This window comes from Arvicola amphibius, chromosome 6 (assembly GCF_903992535.2).
Source record: "Arvicola amphibius chromosome 6, mArvAmp1.2, whole genome shotgun sequence".
NCBI lineage: Eukaryota > Metazoa > Chordata > Mammalia > Rodentia > Cricetidae > Arvicola > Arvicola amphibius.
Genome location: NC_052052.2, coordinates 99,392,012 through 99,408,427, shown reverse-complemented (window position 1 = coordinate 99,408,427; position 16,416 = coordinate 99,392,012). Strand labels below are relative to the sequence as shown.

The 16,416-nt window shown below is 38.8% G+C and overlaps 1 protein-coding gene across 1 annotated transcript in view; it reads right to left on the bottom strand.

Moving 5' to 3' along the window:
- Nucleotides 1–16,416, bottom strand: part of Itga8 (integrin subunit alpha 8) — a 176,573-nt gene that overhangs the window by 118,557 nt on the left and 41,600 nt on the right. Inside the window, exons 7-11 of the mRNA XM_038333456.1 lie at nucleotides 15,605–15,730; nucleotides 14,429–14,473; nucleotides 10,449–10,492; nucleotides 9,029–9,085; nucleotides 5,540–5,592 (exon numbers count right to left, since the gene is read on the bottom strand). Of these exons, the coding sequence (XP_038189384.1) occupies nucleotides 5,540–5,592; nucleotides 9,029–9,085; nucleotides 10,449–10,492; nucleotides 14,429–14,473; nucleotides 15,605–15,730 (325 nt within the window). The remainder of the gene's footprint in view (nucleotides 1–5,539; nucleotides 5,593–9,028; nucleotides 9,086–10,448; nucleotides 10,493–14,428; nucleotides 14,474–15,604; nucleotides 15,731–16,416) is intronic.

Genomic DNA, 16,416 nt, shown 5'->3' with positions numbered 1-16,416 from the left:
CTCTAACCCAGAGCGTCTGCACACTGGTCCGGCATTCTAGCTGGCAAGTGCCTTAGATATTATAGACTATAGGTAGTAAACTCTGTGCTTTTAAAGATAAGGTCTTGCTATGTAGCCAATACTGGCTTTGAACTCATGATCCTCATGCCTCAGCCTTGAAGCATTGGAATTATAAGAGTATGCCACCATATGTGGACAAATCTTTTACTTGTTCATTCCAATTCAAGTTCAAAAATTTGAAGTACTTAATAGCATAGACGACTTTTGATGACCATCTTATCAGTAATGGTGTATGGCAGGCTAGTGCATATTCAAAAAGAATATGTATAGAAAGATTTTTAAATATGTTTAAATGTTTTTAATAATGTAGTTATGAATAAATGATGTTAACGATGTGTTTTTACTTAAACTGTTTCCTTTAGTGGTGGTGTAAGTGAGATTTAACTTCTTTAGAAAAGGCATTTCATGGAGGTACGATAACATATCAACTTTATTTTATCTGAAAGGCATTAAGTTTAAGTATGTTCTACTTAAACACCTCTATGAAGCATATAGGTTTCAATTTCCTCTCTTATTTATGTCTAAATAAACTCTGATGACCTAATATAATGAAAGGTCAACATCTCCTCTTCACGTGACATGTGAAACAGGACATTACAGTTACCATTTGTGATAAAGCAGGAATGCACTGAGAACATCAAATCTGAAGGATCAGAATATATTTCCTGCAGATGAGAGATATTATACTAATTTAATATAGGAACCCCTTTCTTTTTCTCCAGGAATAAAATTTGTATGTTAATACCTAGCATTAATATTCATAGTGAATTTGCTTATTAAAGGAATTCAGAACAGTGGGTTGCAGAGTTGATATTTAGGCAACCTAACTGTGATAGGCACTGGCAAAGGCAAGTCAAGCTAGTTACACTAGTCAAATGAACCTAACTTATAACCTTTTTATGTTTTTTATATTTTCTACCTAATTTACTCATAACAATTTCTCCTATGTGAATAAAAAATATTTGGACTGAATCCAGCTTAAAATTATAACTATTCAAAGCTAATTTCTTTAAAAAAGTTTCTCTACAAAGTGCTGTCAATTTCACTGATGGCTAAAAGTCTGTTGAGATGTGTCTCCTTTGGTCTTGTTCAAGCAATAAACAATGAGTGTGGAAATATCCATGGCTTCAATTTTAATTCTCTGAGCTTCTGAAAAGGATAAGTAATACTACACAGTTCAATTACTACAATGAAAAATTAAAACAGATTCTCTTATCTACAAATATAATGAAAATTACTATCTCCATTTTCCATTCTAGAAATTTATAAGAAGGTTTACATAGATGAATTCATAGTATGAGCTGCATCAAGAAACAAAAACTGAGGTTAGGGCCGGGCGGTGGTGGCGCACGCCTTTAATCCCAGCACTCGGGAGGCAGAGGCAGGCGGATCTCTGAGTTCGAGGCCAGCCTGGTCTACAAGAGCTAGCTCCAGGACAGGCTCTAGAAACTACAGGGAAACCCTGTCTCGAAAAAAAAAACCTGAGGTTAGTTCTGTCAATCTGTATATATCATCATTCAAAAACCATGTCAGACTTGATAATATTCCCCATCAAACTGTGTGCACAACTGTGTGGTCTAAATGTTTGGAATCCATTTATAATACTGGTAGATTTTTTTCTAAATAAAAATATTTAGTTGTGGTGATGAATATTTGTAAGCCCAGAACTAGGGAGCCTGAGATAGGAGGGACCTGAGTTTAAGGGCAGCCTGGTAACAAGGCAAAAATCTACCGAAAAAATAAACACATGCATTATATAAATGCTTATGGTAAAATCAGCATCAGTCATTACCTGGTCATCTTGCATAATGTCACCTGATGTTTAGATTTTGGTAAGAACCTTGGTTTTGTTGTATACCAGATGAACATGTGTGTTACCAAGCAATCTTCATTATCAGTCTCACACACAATGGTACCTAGTAATCTTTTGGTGTGGAAAAGTCTAGTTCAGTCTGGAGACAAACACACACACACACACAGACACAGAAAGAGAGAGAGACAGAGACAGAAGACAGAGAGAAACACAGAGTAAAAGAGTAACAGAATATGCGTGTGTTAAAGGGGTGTGGCCCTTCTCAACACGCGCCCTCACCTACCTAAGTGATTTTCTTAGCTCTCTGAGTAAACTATATAAACCACCACCATTGTGACCTTAGATTTCACTTTTGTTATCCAGCTCTATCATGGATCTGCCTTTGATCAATCCCATTTGCTTCCAGAATACATTTATTTGTGATAGGACCTTGAATTTCACATTATCCAAGTAATTAAAAACAGTGAATTATTAGCACACTGAAAATTTGTGGGCCCTTCATCTGTGAGAAAGTAAGGGGTTCATGAATCCATCCTTTAGTGGAGTACAAAACATTATTAATTGAAGAAATAAATTAGTTAGGAAAGAATTAGTCTGCACAGCAATTTTTAAAACCACAAGTAAAGGGCAAGAGTTCCTACTTGAACAGTTACTGAGTTGGCTATTAGCAAGTTGTTTTGATCAGCAAGAAACCAACGAAGCTCCTTTCTCACAAGCATTTTCTCCTTACATGGCATAAATGTGTATTGTAAATATTGCCCCAAAGCTGTGCTCTAATTTAAATTGAGCATATTTCCAGGAAGGAGAATCCTCCAGAACATGTGTGAACTCTGGGGAAAGTCACAGGAATATATGCAAGTGGCCTGCAAGAAGGCTGTTGGAGAAAGGATGGGCCTAATGGAATGCCATCAGTGCATAAGGGGGCAGCCTTTGTGGCTAGATGCACACCCAGGAGAGAAACATGGCTATGCACATCTGACCAGTCTCCATGGAATTGCTGTCAGTATCGAGTGGAGTCACTAAATCTAAATGCCCTATTGTGTTTGGGTTTCCTGTTTTTCTTTATCTAGATTCTTCTTGAAATAAGTTCTATGAGGGTTTCATAACAATTATAGCCTATCAGGTTGGGAAGTCTGAGTAGTGTCCCTAAAAGTATCTTTCTCTTTGCAACTAAGATGGTTGGAGATGAATATTATTTCAATTAAAATGAATTGGTTGTAGGATAAAATCAGCGCTCAGCAAGTTCTTTAAGATATACCCAGTTTGCAACTGCTTTGGCTCCCAAAACGCTGTCCTGCATTCTCTGGAAACTAACCAGACCAACAGACTGCACCCGTCAGAATGGATGCTTCTTTTGAATCCCCAGTAGTTCAGAGGAGAATGACTCCCGTGGAGGCAGATTTCTTCCCCCCATCCCCACCCAGCGATGTTATGTAACCATGTCTATTAAGCGTAGTGGGATCTACACCTTTCATAATCCAAGTTCTCATCATTCTTCAAGCCCCTTTGCCGTTTCTAAACTATTCCAGACACTCCCACCTCTGGGAATTTATACTCTTGCCATTTGGCAGGGAACCCTTTTCTACTTATGGCTTTCTTGGTTCTCACGCTACAGCCCTGTCTTGGTGTTCTTCTCACACAGATATTTATCCTGTGTTCGCTTCAAAAGAGTGTTCTTCCCAATATGTCCTCTCTGTTTTCCTCTACAAATTAGAGTCAGTAGAATTCATTTTATAGATCAGGTTTAGATTCAAAGTAATTTGAAGCAGAAAGTACTGAGATCTTTGTTGCCCTCTGACTGGTCCCCTTCTCTACCCCCGTGTCTCCTATTATAGAGGAACACTAATGAAACAATAAACCAACATTCAGGAATAATTATCCAAGTGCCTAGTTTACCCAGAACTCAGAGATGCTGCTTTTATCTTTATGGGGTTTAGCGAATAGGCAACAACGGTATCTTATATGTTCATTTTGGTTGATAGTGTTCTGTGTTCTACTTGTTCTTCCTTTCCTACCTCCTAGGATCTTGAGCAAGAACTGATGGTTTTACAGTTTTTACAGTTTTCAATTTGCAGAATAACTATTGCAATATACAGTACATATCTTTTCCAGCTTGGCTTCTTTCACTTAGTAATGTGTCTTTCTTTCTTTCTTTCTTTCTTTCTTTCTTTCTTTCTTTCTTTCTTTCTTTCTTTCTTTCTTTCAAGCTCTCATCTTTTAATGCAGACTAAAGCCTTATTTTCTAGATTTAACATATCTTATTTATTCACTTGTCTACTGGAGACATCTTCGTTTCTAGTTCTTCTGAAGAAGATACCACCATCTGACAGGCTCATCACTTGACTTACTAATTTGGATCAATGTCTCCTATCTCCCCAGTTCTAACATGCCTTTCACGGTAGAGCAGCTCTCAGCACGGTAGAGCAGCACAGTGGACAACAAATCCATGTCCAACAAGAAGATAGCAGTGAAAGCATTTTTCCAGAATGAATTGATTGTTCTCCATTCCATGCCACACCATGATATATAAAATATATTTCTAGTGTTGCAAATGTGTGAGTGAAATAACCTATTAAAGATCTATCTAAAGTGATTGGCTCTGACCCTGGAATACAGTAAGGGTCCTTCAGATACTTACTTTGTACAAAAACATGTCATCCTCATGAGAGCAGAGAGTCGTCTGTCTCACTTGTATGGTGCTTTTGGTGACTGAGAATGATGCCTTTCATATGAGATTCTCCAACCACATTTGTTACATGGATGAGCAGGACATCTCAACTTATAGTTTCCCCTCTCCTTCCCTCCTTCCCTCCTTCCCTCCCTCCCTCCCTTCCTCCTTCTCTTCTTCCCCCCTCTCTCTCTCTCTCTCTCTCTCTCTCTCTCTCTCTCTCTCTCTCTCTCTCTCTTCCTCCTCCTCCTGTACTCCCTCCTTCCCTTGCTATATATTCTTGTCCATCCTCTACACTCTAATGTATACACATTGAACTCATGATCCCTGCTTCAGTTTCAAAAAGGCTTATGTTACAGACACACACATTCACTGCCATCCTTGGCCAGGATTTTTGTTTAATATTTTGACAAATTATCTCTCAAGTGCTTTGATAAAACAAAGGGGTGTGAAATCATTTACTTTTGATATAGTTACTTCTATGCAAGCACAGTTCAGTAGTGGATTATAGTTCAAGCTCAACTGTAATTTGCTGCCACGATTTGAAAACTAAAAGTATTACATATTATCTATGGACTTTACTGATATGCTGGCTAGAGCAACATAAGAAGGAAAAATTCATCACTGTGAAAAATCTTTATGATTATATCACATGGAGGGAAAACCCCTAGACACAAAGAGAAATAGATGAGCAAGCCCTTAACTGTGGCCGTGGTGTCTGAAGGGCCAATGGCTATTTGTTTAATAATATCAGAGAAAAACCAAACAAAACTGTCCTCTTTTTAGAAGTGGCAGATGTGGAAAATCTCAGCAAGACATAAAATAAGATGACAGAGTTCTTTATTAGATGCATCCTCTTGTCCTGAACCAAAAGTTAAAACAAGAGGGCCTCTATCATGTTCAGGAAGCACAGAGGGATGTGTTCTGTGAAGGAAATATGTAACATCTTTTATGTATGCACATAACATACAGCAGGGAGGAAGTGCTTAGAAACTTACCCATCATTGTTAACATCTGATACCACCACTGTGTATCCGAAATAAGATGCCATCTGCAATACAATAATAATTTTTGTGTTCAGGAAGCCATGTTTATAGTCACCTCTTAATTATTCATGAGAAATGACTTGCACTGTGGTACATTTTTGCATTTAAATACATAGACCCCTGAACTTGTTCCAAGTGTTCAAGTCATTTAGTCTAACCTCTGACCTAATGAATAATTCCTTCCGCAATAACCCTGACATCTGCTTGCACAGCCTCTGAATACATTAGGCCCCTTTAATTGGTGGATACAGCTGTTAGGAAGGTCTTTGCCACTTGTAGTTTTTCTGGGATATCTATCTACTGCTTTGACTTAGTTTAGCCATCTTGAACTCTGTGGAATTAGCTCAACTCCACCATGTGTGGAGGATTTCAGGGCATTTTCAGATGCTACACTGTCCGACACTGAGATTCCACACATAGACTCAAAGAACATAGGGCACTCGTAAGTACAATGGTAGAAGAGCTAAGCAGGAATTGCACTATCTAGTTTGGCCTCTATATTATTAAATCACAAAATGATTTTGATTTTAGGGAAATTCACAATTCATCAAATTATAGTGAGATCATACTTAATAAGACTCTTAAATCTTTTCAGTGAATGTAAATGCTATAAAATAATCTCCCACTGTTTCCCTCAGAATTGTTTTTAAATAGTTTTATAATTCATTTAAGACTGGCTCATCATTTCATCCTACTAATGCTGTTCTTCATGTGTGTATGTCCTTGTCTACATGTTCATGCGTGGATGCAGGTCCATGTGTACGCACATGTGGGTGAGGTCAGAGGTCAACAATTGGGTATCTTCTTTAATTGTTCTTTACCGTATTTTTTTGAGACAGACTTGTACCAAATCTGGAGTTTACTAATTAGGTTAGACTGTCTTGGCAGCATTTTCTTTCCTTTGGTTCCCCAGAAGTGGAGTTATAGGCTTTTCCCATTGTGCTCCCCTCCTCCAGTGGGTACGGGAGATAGAAAATCAGATGCCCGCGTTTGCAGCACAAGTGTCTGACCAAACACTCTAGCTTCATTGTCGTTTCTTTAGTCTGCAATCTGATATTTTAGCTGATTTAACCTCCCACCATCCACTAATTCACTGAAAGTACAGCCCATAGAGACTATGTTCCAAGGAAGGCAGACTTCAGTCTATTTTGAGCTTTCTCCTTCCTGAAATGCCTGAGCAATGTGTGGACCAGAATATACTCCATTGTGGTATAAAATCCCTCCAGAAGGACCACTGAAATTTACCAACCCACCCACCTTCACTGTCACCCCAGCCTCAGTTATCCTACCACCCAACAAAGTTCCAGGAGAGGAATGAAGTTCCTTGTTGAAAATTTTATAGCAATGGGTACCTGAGCCCTCACATTTTGACAACAGTAAGAAAAGCTCATTTTATCTATTTGAAACCCTTCCTAATTGATTCTCTGGACATGGCTCATCTACAGGGTTACCTTCAGTGCTTGAAAAAAAAGTGAAAAATTTCACCAGGTCACAATACCTAGAGAAACATAGGAATCAAACCATATTTGGTTGGGAAGGTGGTAGGTAGCATCCTATATTCGGGCCATTGAATGGTTCACAAGAGGGTCTCAGTTAAGGACAAGGTATAGAGATAAATGCCTAGTTTTTTCAAGGAAGGGACACAAGACAGCAGTGTTTCAGGACTGTATATAAAGTTGAGGCTCAGAGAAAGGCTTCGGGTGTAGTGAGGAAGAGAAGCAGAAGCCAGACTCATCCACTCTGGCCAATAGGGTAGGCCCTGGGAGCACCAAGTCTCCTGTCACAGGGAAATAAGTTCTGAGAGCTTGGTTACATTGAACACCATTTTCAATAGAATGAGATTGTTCTGTCATCTCATTATCTGGTGACTTCTTGCTTTTGAGCCTTACAGTCTGCTGTGATATAGAAACCTGGCTTATTGGCTAGCAATGAGGGAAGCTACGAATCCTAAATACTAAATGCATCCAGCGATTCTTTCCTTCCTGAAGTCCTTGACAATACACATGGAGAAGAAAGAAACCCAACTTAAATTTCTTAATGTTTTAGTCTTTTTCCAGGAATTTCTGGATTAAAAGGGAGGTTTTTGATTTGCTCTCTTTAGCATCTCTCCAACACACACACACACACACACACACACACACGAACACGTGCATACATATCTACTCAAACACACCATTGACAGGAAGCTCGCTCCTTCTTTGAGGACTTTCAGGAATTGACATCAAATGGTCTCTTTGCCATTCCCAGCTATTCCCAGCATTCAATGCCAGCTATACCTGCGGTTGTAATTTATCACTAGTAATTACTTAGCCACCTCATTAAGACCCTAGTCTTAAAGGTTTTGTTTCAATTTTCTCTTTTTTTCTTTTCTTTCTGTTTCTTTTCTCTTTTTTTGAGAGACAGCAAGTGAGAGAGAGCATGAACTTGGGTAGGTAAAGAGGTGAGGAGGACTAGGGAAAGAGGGAGGGGAAGGAATATGATAAAATATATGAAAAATTAAAATAATAATAATAAACAAACAATTCTTTCTTTTAAAAAAAGACTCTGGGCTATTCCTTCCATGACTTGACTTTAGTCTTAAATGCATTATATAGTGGTCAAGGGGTTATTCTGACAAAATATAAAGTCCGTTCTCTGCTACCAAGAGGTTCCCTGTGGCTTGCCTTTATTATACCTTGAAAGACCAGAGATCATGCTGGGCCTGGTGGTTCATGCTTATAGTCCAAGCATATGAGAGGCAGAGGAAAGGGGAGTATGAGTTACATAGTGAGACTATCAAAGAAATAAGAACTAGGGGTTAGCTCAGATAGAGCCCATAGATAATGTGTTCAAGGACCTGTGTTTCACCCTCAGCACCAGAAAGAGATAGAAATGCAGGTTGCCAGTATTAGCTTCACACTGTGCCCTTAATTTTGTAAGTGGATGTGGCAAAATCCTTTTACCAGGATTCATACCTTTTTACCAGAATCCTTAGTTCTTACTTATATCTTGCTTGCTTGCTTATAGCCACTGCAGCCCTGAGAAACGTCAGATTTGCCCAGCTAGTTCCTGTGTGAAAGAAAGCCTTTGTGTTCTCTGCCACTGGCTTTGCATTAGGCATTTCTGCTGTAGAGGCCTCCAGCCTTTGTACTACCCCACCATATGTATAATTCTATACTTATACATATTCTTCAAACCACTATCTGAAGCTGAGTCAATTGAGGTGCACCATTATATCCAGTGTTATTTCCTGAATGAATGACTACATATGAACATTAGTTGTTTTGCATTAAAATGTCTTTCCCTAAGGCTGGATATGGTGGTGAACATCCACAATCCCAGTGCTTGGGAGGGTGAGGCAGGAAGACTGAAGTAAGTTCAAGACCAACCTGGACTCCACAGTGAATTCCAGGATAGTTTGAATGAGGCTCTGTCTCAAGACAACAACTGAAAAGTCTTTACCTGCTCACCAGTAAAATTCTGAATGAAGGTCATATCTGTGGAGTTAATGATGGAGACCTGAAATTGCAAAGGCAAGACAATAAATACATCATATCACAGAATCGGAGAAACCGGTGTTAAACAATTGAAACTTAAATCACTCAAAATTCTTATGAAAGGTAATAGTTGGTTAGCCATATGTAGAAGATGCAAAATTGTAGGGCCCCAAGAATAATTTTAGAATAAGACAATGGAACTTGCTTATGACTCTAAAAAGGGGAAGTGGGTAAATGCAAGGGTATGGGCAACAGTTAGCATGTTGCTCAGTTAATTCGTCTGAGCTTGATTTTGTTCTAAACAAATATTTATGCTTCTGTTATTATGAGGACTGATAAATGGCTCTTTGGGAAAACAACCTTTCTTAATGCTATTCACACAGAAAAATGTCACCTTTGATCCTATTTAGCCAAACACGAACCTACAAATTGTATATTGCTTAGATATTTTTTTTATTTTAATTTATTTTTTGTTACAGGGATTCACTTAGAACATAAACTGATCTGGAACTTCCCGTGTAAGACAGATTGACCTCAGACTCTGGATTCTTCTGACTTATCAACCTCTTGGGTAGTAGAATAATAGCACCACCATGCCTACCTTCAATCCTTGTGTGACTGCATGCATATGTTTGTATGGGTGCAAATGAGCATGTATGCATGTGCATGTGGAAGTCAGAGGTCACCCTCAAATGTCATTCCTTGAGAGACATCAACCTACTTCTTTTAGGCAGCATCACTCTTTGGCCTGAGGTTTACCAGTTGAGCTAAGCAGACTAGCCAGCGAGTCCTAAAGGGTTCAGCCTGTTTCTGTCTCCCTAATGCTGGGATTACCATGTCTGACTCTTTTTACATGTAGTCTGAGGATCAAATTTAGGTCCTCTTGCTTCCACAGTGAACACTTAACTAATTGTGCTATCTCCCTCATCCTGTGAGCCATTTTTGTGTGGCCTCGTTCTATGTATCTTTTTTCTAACTTCATGGTAACCTGTTATGAGGGTCTTAAGTATTATCCTCTCAAACCTGACACTTCAGAATGTGCACTTATTTTCCAATACCTTTGTAGAGGAATAAGTTGGGGACTTGGAGAAAAGTTCACCCTTTGGGTAGCTTTTGTGAAAGGAGAAAATACAAATATAGAAGGAATTTTTCTATGTTTTGGATAATGGTGATTCTTTGCAAAAAATGCACCCCACATTTTTGTTTCACATGGATCCCCAGAAATCATACATCAATATAGTTGAATTTACCTCCTATTGGGATAAGTAGGAAAATAGCACACTTCTGTGGTAGGAACTCATTAGCAAAAAACATTTACAGTGGCTTACATGGGAAAAATATTTCAGTGTACAAAGAACATGTCTGAGGTATACATTGATACTTACGTATCCAAAGTTCTGCGCTCCTCTTGGAATCCCAGCAACCAATTCTAGGGATAAGAAGAGTCATTTAGAGGGGGAGCCACATTAATTGATTAAGTGTGCTTATATATGTGTATTCATGCATATATGTTGTACATGTAAGCAGGCATCAAAAGGCCAGAGTATAACCTTGGGTTTTTTCCCTCAGGAGACATACACCTTGTATTTTTGAGACAAGGTCTTTCACTGGGACATGAAGCTTATGAAATTATTTTGGCTATGTGGCTGGCTGGTGAGCCACAGAGATCTGCCTGCTTCTGCCTTCCAAGCTCTGGAATTATAAGCACAAACCACCACATTGTCTATGTTAGATGGGTTCTGAGGCTCTAACTCAGGTCCTTACGCTTGCATGCATTGTTTACCAACTGAGTCATCTGTTCAGTTCCCAGTATATTTAAAGCTGTTTAGCAGTCAAGTGGAAAGATGATGGTGCTTTGTAAATGAGTGCTAGAGGGAGTAAAGATGGGGCCATGGAGATGTGTGATGGAGAGGGTTATAACCTGGAAATCAGGGGTTTTTTTTACAGTTACTTTCTTCCCGATGTTACTTTACAGATGAAAGAAAACAAACAAGCAAAAGTCACACTTTGAGCTGTTGCAATTTGTGAACTAGACGGCATGCTCCACTGCCTTTTAGGATATCCTCCCATCTTTGCAGGTCAGTGTATGATTGAAACGTCACAGAAGCTTTGCTAACTTCCACTTTGGAGACATCTTTTATACTGCCACAAAGATACATCCTTTGAAGTTCAATTATGATGAGGCCCCTCCGTGGACCAATTGCTGATCAAGGATTCCAAGTTAAGAATTTATGTTTAAAGTTTCATAGGGTTACTTTTTTCTCCTCATTCTTCTTTGTCTTGTTATTTATCTTGTGGTGTTGCTTTCATTGGTTGAATAAGGAACACTGCCTAGGCCTTTTGATGGGGTAGCCCTTAGGTGGGCGGAGTAGACAGAACAGAATGCTGGGAAGAAGGGAAGTGAGGCAGACGCCATGATTCTCCTGCCCAAGATGGATGCTGGTTAGACTCATGCCGGTAAGCCACAGTCAAGTGGTGATACACATTAATGAAGATGGGATAATTAAGATGTGAGAGTTAGACAGTAAGAGGCTAGAGCTAATGGGCTAGGCAGTGTTTAAATGAATACAGTTTCTGTGTAATTATTTTGGGCATAAGCTAGCCGGTTGGGCAGAAGACTGGCTGGACAAAAGGCAGCCGCACCTCACACTACAGTCTTGTATGTGTGTGTGTGTATGTGTGTGTGTGGGGGGGTGTGACGGGCATGTGCATATCCGCAAGTATGTGCATGGAGGTGAAAGGTTGAAATCCAGTATAGTCGTCTATCATTTTCCATTTTAGTTTTAGGAGACAGTGTTTCTCATGGAACCTAGCGCTTACCCTTTCACTTAGACTTTGGTCACTGAGCCGCAAGGAGTCCCATCTCTGCCCCAGTACCAGGTATTTGCAGCTGTACCTTGTTTTTCTACATGGGTGCCAGGGATATGAACTCAGCTCTTTACTCTGTGCATCAGGCCCTTTGCTGACTGAACCATCTTCTAGTACCTCAAGTTCCCTTTCATGGAGCTCCCCCACTTGCTAATGAGCACAGATAGCCATGGATCTCAGTGCCCTGCTGAACTGTTTGAGATGTCTTTGACAGTTTACAAATCCTCAGCTCAAAGTCTTAATGCATTTTCTAGATATTTCTAAAATCCAGTGAAAGCCACTGATATAGTCACTAGAGTGATTATAAACCCTACTTGTTTCCTTGGGCAGGAATTGAGTTTTATTTTTGGAGAGTGATAGGAGCCCAGTGCCATGGAATTGAAGAAAACCATTCACACACTTTGCACTCCCCTTTGTTAAGCCATGAAACCAGTGGTAGAACTTCCGTTTTTTTTTTTTTTTGGTGTTTTTGTTGTTTTGTTTTGTTTTGTTTTGGGGAGGGGGGCAAGGTTATGCTGTAGCTTTGGAACCTGTCCTGGAACTAGTTCTTGTACACTGGGCTGGCCTCGAACTCACAGGGATCTGCCTGCCTGTCTCCCTAGTGCTGGGGATTAAAGGCATGTGTCACCACTGCCCAACTTTAAAGACTAGACTTCTTAAAAAAAATTACTAGTTACTCAGATCTGTCCGTGATGACCTCCAATCTACGGAATCTTTCCTATAGCTAGTCATTGTACTGCTTTATTAATATATAGAATTACATGACTTAATCTTTGCAAGCATCCTATGAAATAAACAATACTACTATTATTACCTATATTTTAGAAATGAGGAATTGGAAGCCAGGACGGTAGATAATTTGCCTCAGGTCTTAGAACTAGTAGCAATGAAGGGCAGAAGGCTAAAGGTCTGGAGCCAAATCCGTGTTTTTTGTTACCACAACATGCTGTATTTATTTGTTTATTTTTGAGGCGGGATCTCTCTGTGCAGCTCTGGCTACCATGGAACTCCCTGTGCAGATAAGGATAGCATTGAACAAATAGACACCTGTCTCTGCCTTCCAAGTTCTGGGATTGAAGGTATGCTAAAGCACACCCAGATTAATAGACTTCTTTTTAAGTCAGAATCTAAAATTGACTCAAATTCTTACTATCATGCTACTTATTTTATGAGTCTTTCGTGAGCAAAGTATTGTCTAGTCTTTCAATGGAGACAAATAACAATAAGACATGGGTTTTACATTCAAGAAACCAGACATGAACATAGCTCGAAAAGAAAGGTAATGGAAAGAGAGGTTCATTAAGAATTAGCTTTTATTTAAAGAAAAGCATTCCTTTCTAGAAATCTGATTATTTTGAACTTGTACCAAACTGCAAAACCATTTATAGTAAATTTTGATTTGTGTACATGTGCATATGAAACAATTAAAAGACCTGTTATGATTCATAAAGATAGCCATATTTTATTTGTGCTTAAACATTTGTGCATTAGTCAAACTCATGTAGTAGGGAAAAGCAGTTAATGTTGGTAAGAAACAAGATGGAAACTGGCAAATATTGATTGACAGTTGATTCGTTCAATACATATCACTAGTTCAGTAAAAGCTCCTGTTTTGCCTTGCATGCATTTTTATACAATATTCAAAATGGTCATTCAGGCCCCATAGCATTAATATTATTCAGATTTAAAAGCAAACAAGAATCAGAGAGGTTGTACTATGCTAAAAAATACTGTTAATCAGGTCAGAATTTAAAACTGACTCAAATTCTTACTCTCAGGCTATTTATTTTATGAGTCTTTTATGAAAAGAATATTGTCTAGTCTTTAGAATCAAGACAAATAACAGTAAGACATAGGTCTTAGATTCAAGAAGACAGACATGAACATAAATTATTATCAAACCATTCTTCCCAAGAAAATTTATATGAAATAACCAGTGTGGTTTCCTTCCTTTTGTTTTTGTTTTGTTTTAGATTGTATTTCCTCCTCTGCTTAAATCTTCTGTGATTTCTTTTCCTATAATCTTAGAGCTTTATGATCCCTAAGACCCAGTGTGAGCTGATCCTACCTCCCTTTCTCTACTCCAATCCCGTTAACCATCAAAGTATAAAAGTCTGGCTAGGCTGACGGATTTCCTAACTAATTCAATATTTTATACAACTTAGCTTGTAGAAATCTCCCCTTGTCTGCACCGGTAGGTACCTCATTTCCATAGCCATTTACTCTCTATGCTTGATGCTAATCACTAGTGCTAATCACAATTTTTGGCAAGTGTTCTGTCTGTCAGACCCAGTATAGTGTAATCTCTGAGATTAAAGACAATTTGTTTACACACACACATGTATGTATGTATGTGTGTATTATGTATTATGTATGTATTCCATCTATATAAATTCTTGTGTAGCAAAGAAAATCAATAACATTTACAGTAAGACTTCTTATGCCATTTACCGTTACTCCACACTTTTAAAATGACAAGTTTAACAATGTCTCTCACCTTGCTGAGAGTCCCCAGTGAATTCTCCAGCAGCAACTGAATAGCCTATATTGAATAAAAGAAACAAATTGCATTTGGAAAGAAATGAGTTGTATTTAGAAAACAATGAAAGTAATATCATGGTACTATTTTATTTCAAAACCTCTACAAATATCTAAAAAATTAAGGACATTAAGCGGAAAAAATAATCACAGAAATATTAACACTTCCAGACTAATTCTCAGTTATAAAGAAGGTCTGCCACACAGATCTTAAATAAAAAAAAACCAAAAAAAGTAAGTCAGATGCTTAGATCAGCCTTCAAAGAACGGTTCATAACCCCCTTTAAGGGGGAGTGGCAGCTGTTGCATTTTAAAAGCTGCAAGTTCATCACTATCGAGCACAAGTCCTATGAGACAGACATCCTTCGTGTTCAGGTCTTCCTGTTGATCATCATGGTGAACTACTTCTTAATTCCTTTCATGATTGCGGCCCACAGATGTCATTGAGCTCAAAAGCAAGGTTCCATTTACATTGACAAAACAAAGCCATAATTTAACTTTTCAGTGCAGAAAGCAATCAAAATCGGTTGGACACCAAAGGCAGTTATCAGTAATAGTAGAAGGATATTATATGGCTTGCACATGATACGATTTGAGAACAATCTTACACCTAGAAAGATTCTTTTTGGTTTTGTAGAAACTGGACAGGCCTGCTATCACATTGCCCATAGCACGAGCAGAAGCCCTGCTAATATAAATGTCTTCTTTCAGTGATCTTTCATGAGAATGTTAAAGCACCTACAAAATAGCAGCCCAAGTCATGTACAGTATATATGCTATCTGGGGAAGAAATAAGTTGTGGTGAAAAAGAAGATGTAAGGGTCTACTCAAAATAATAAGAAAGAGCCGGGCGGTGGTGGCGCACGCCTTTAATCCCAGCACTCGGGAGGCAGAGGCAGGCAGATCTCTGAGTTCGAGGCCAGCCTGGTCTACAAGAGCTAGTTCCAGGACAGGCTCTAGAAACTACAGGGAAACCCTGTCTCGAAAAACCAAAAAAAAAAAGAGGAAAATAATAAGAAAGAAAACTTTCAAAAGATGTCAGTTAACATCAGATAAATCAGGACCAAACATTTCACGTATATTTAATTTGCTTGCCTTGTGAGAAAGTACAACTATCTGGAGCAATGGTTCTTACCAAGGTAGCTGTCATCGTAGGAAGCTGGAGCCACATCTGTTTGCTTTTCTCCTGCCAGCTTTCTTAGAATATCCTTAAATGAGTAATTTGCAATGATATCTGCTATGCTGGCAGTGATCACCTGACCTGTGTGTGAACAAAGTAATACATCAACTGAATGGATTCAAGGGAGGGGCAGGCTCTTACTCAGCAATCCTGGAACCATACCACACACTCCTGAATGTCTGCCCCAAGAACTGTCAGGCAGAGGTCAGTTATAACTGAGTGGGTAGAACTTTCCAATCTAGTGGAGGCCAGAGATAAACGGCAATGTTTTATCTATTCTTCCTCGACTTTTAATGTCTATCCCCTCTCTACCTTCAAATGATAAAAGCATAAAAGAATAAGGACAATTGCAAGTGAAATTTATGTTTAAATTTGCATTCTAGAGTTGAGGGTGGAGTTCATTTCATAGACCGTTTACTTAGCACACATTGGGTTCAATCCCCAGCTCAGCATAAACCTGAGCAGGGAGATGATGCATGCCTTTAATCCCTGCACTTCAGTAGTAGAAGAAGAAGCATCCGAAGTTCAAGATCATCCTGGGCTATGCAATGGGTTTGAGCCCTGGCAGGGCTACATGAGACCTTGTCTCACAACCAAACAGCAACAACAAAACAATAATGTTCAAGCCAGAAGGAAATTTATCATCAACCAGTCATACATAAATGTTTTATGCTTAAAGAACTTGATGCCATTCTGCAAAGTCACATAGTTTTGCTAGCGGTTATAGAACTAAAGTCTCCTTTGCATTCCAATAAGGAGTTTTGTTT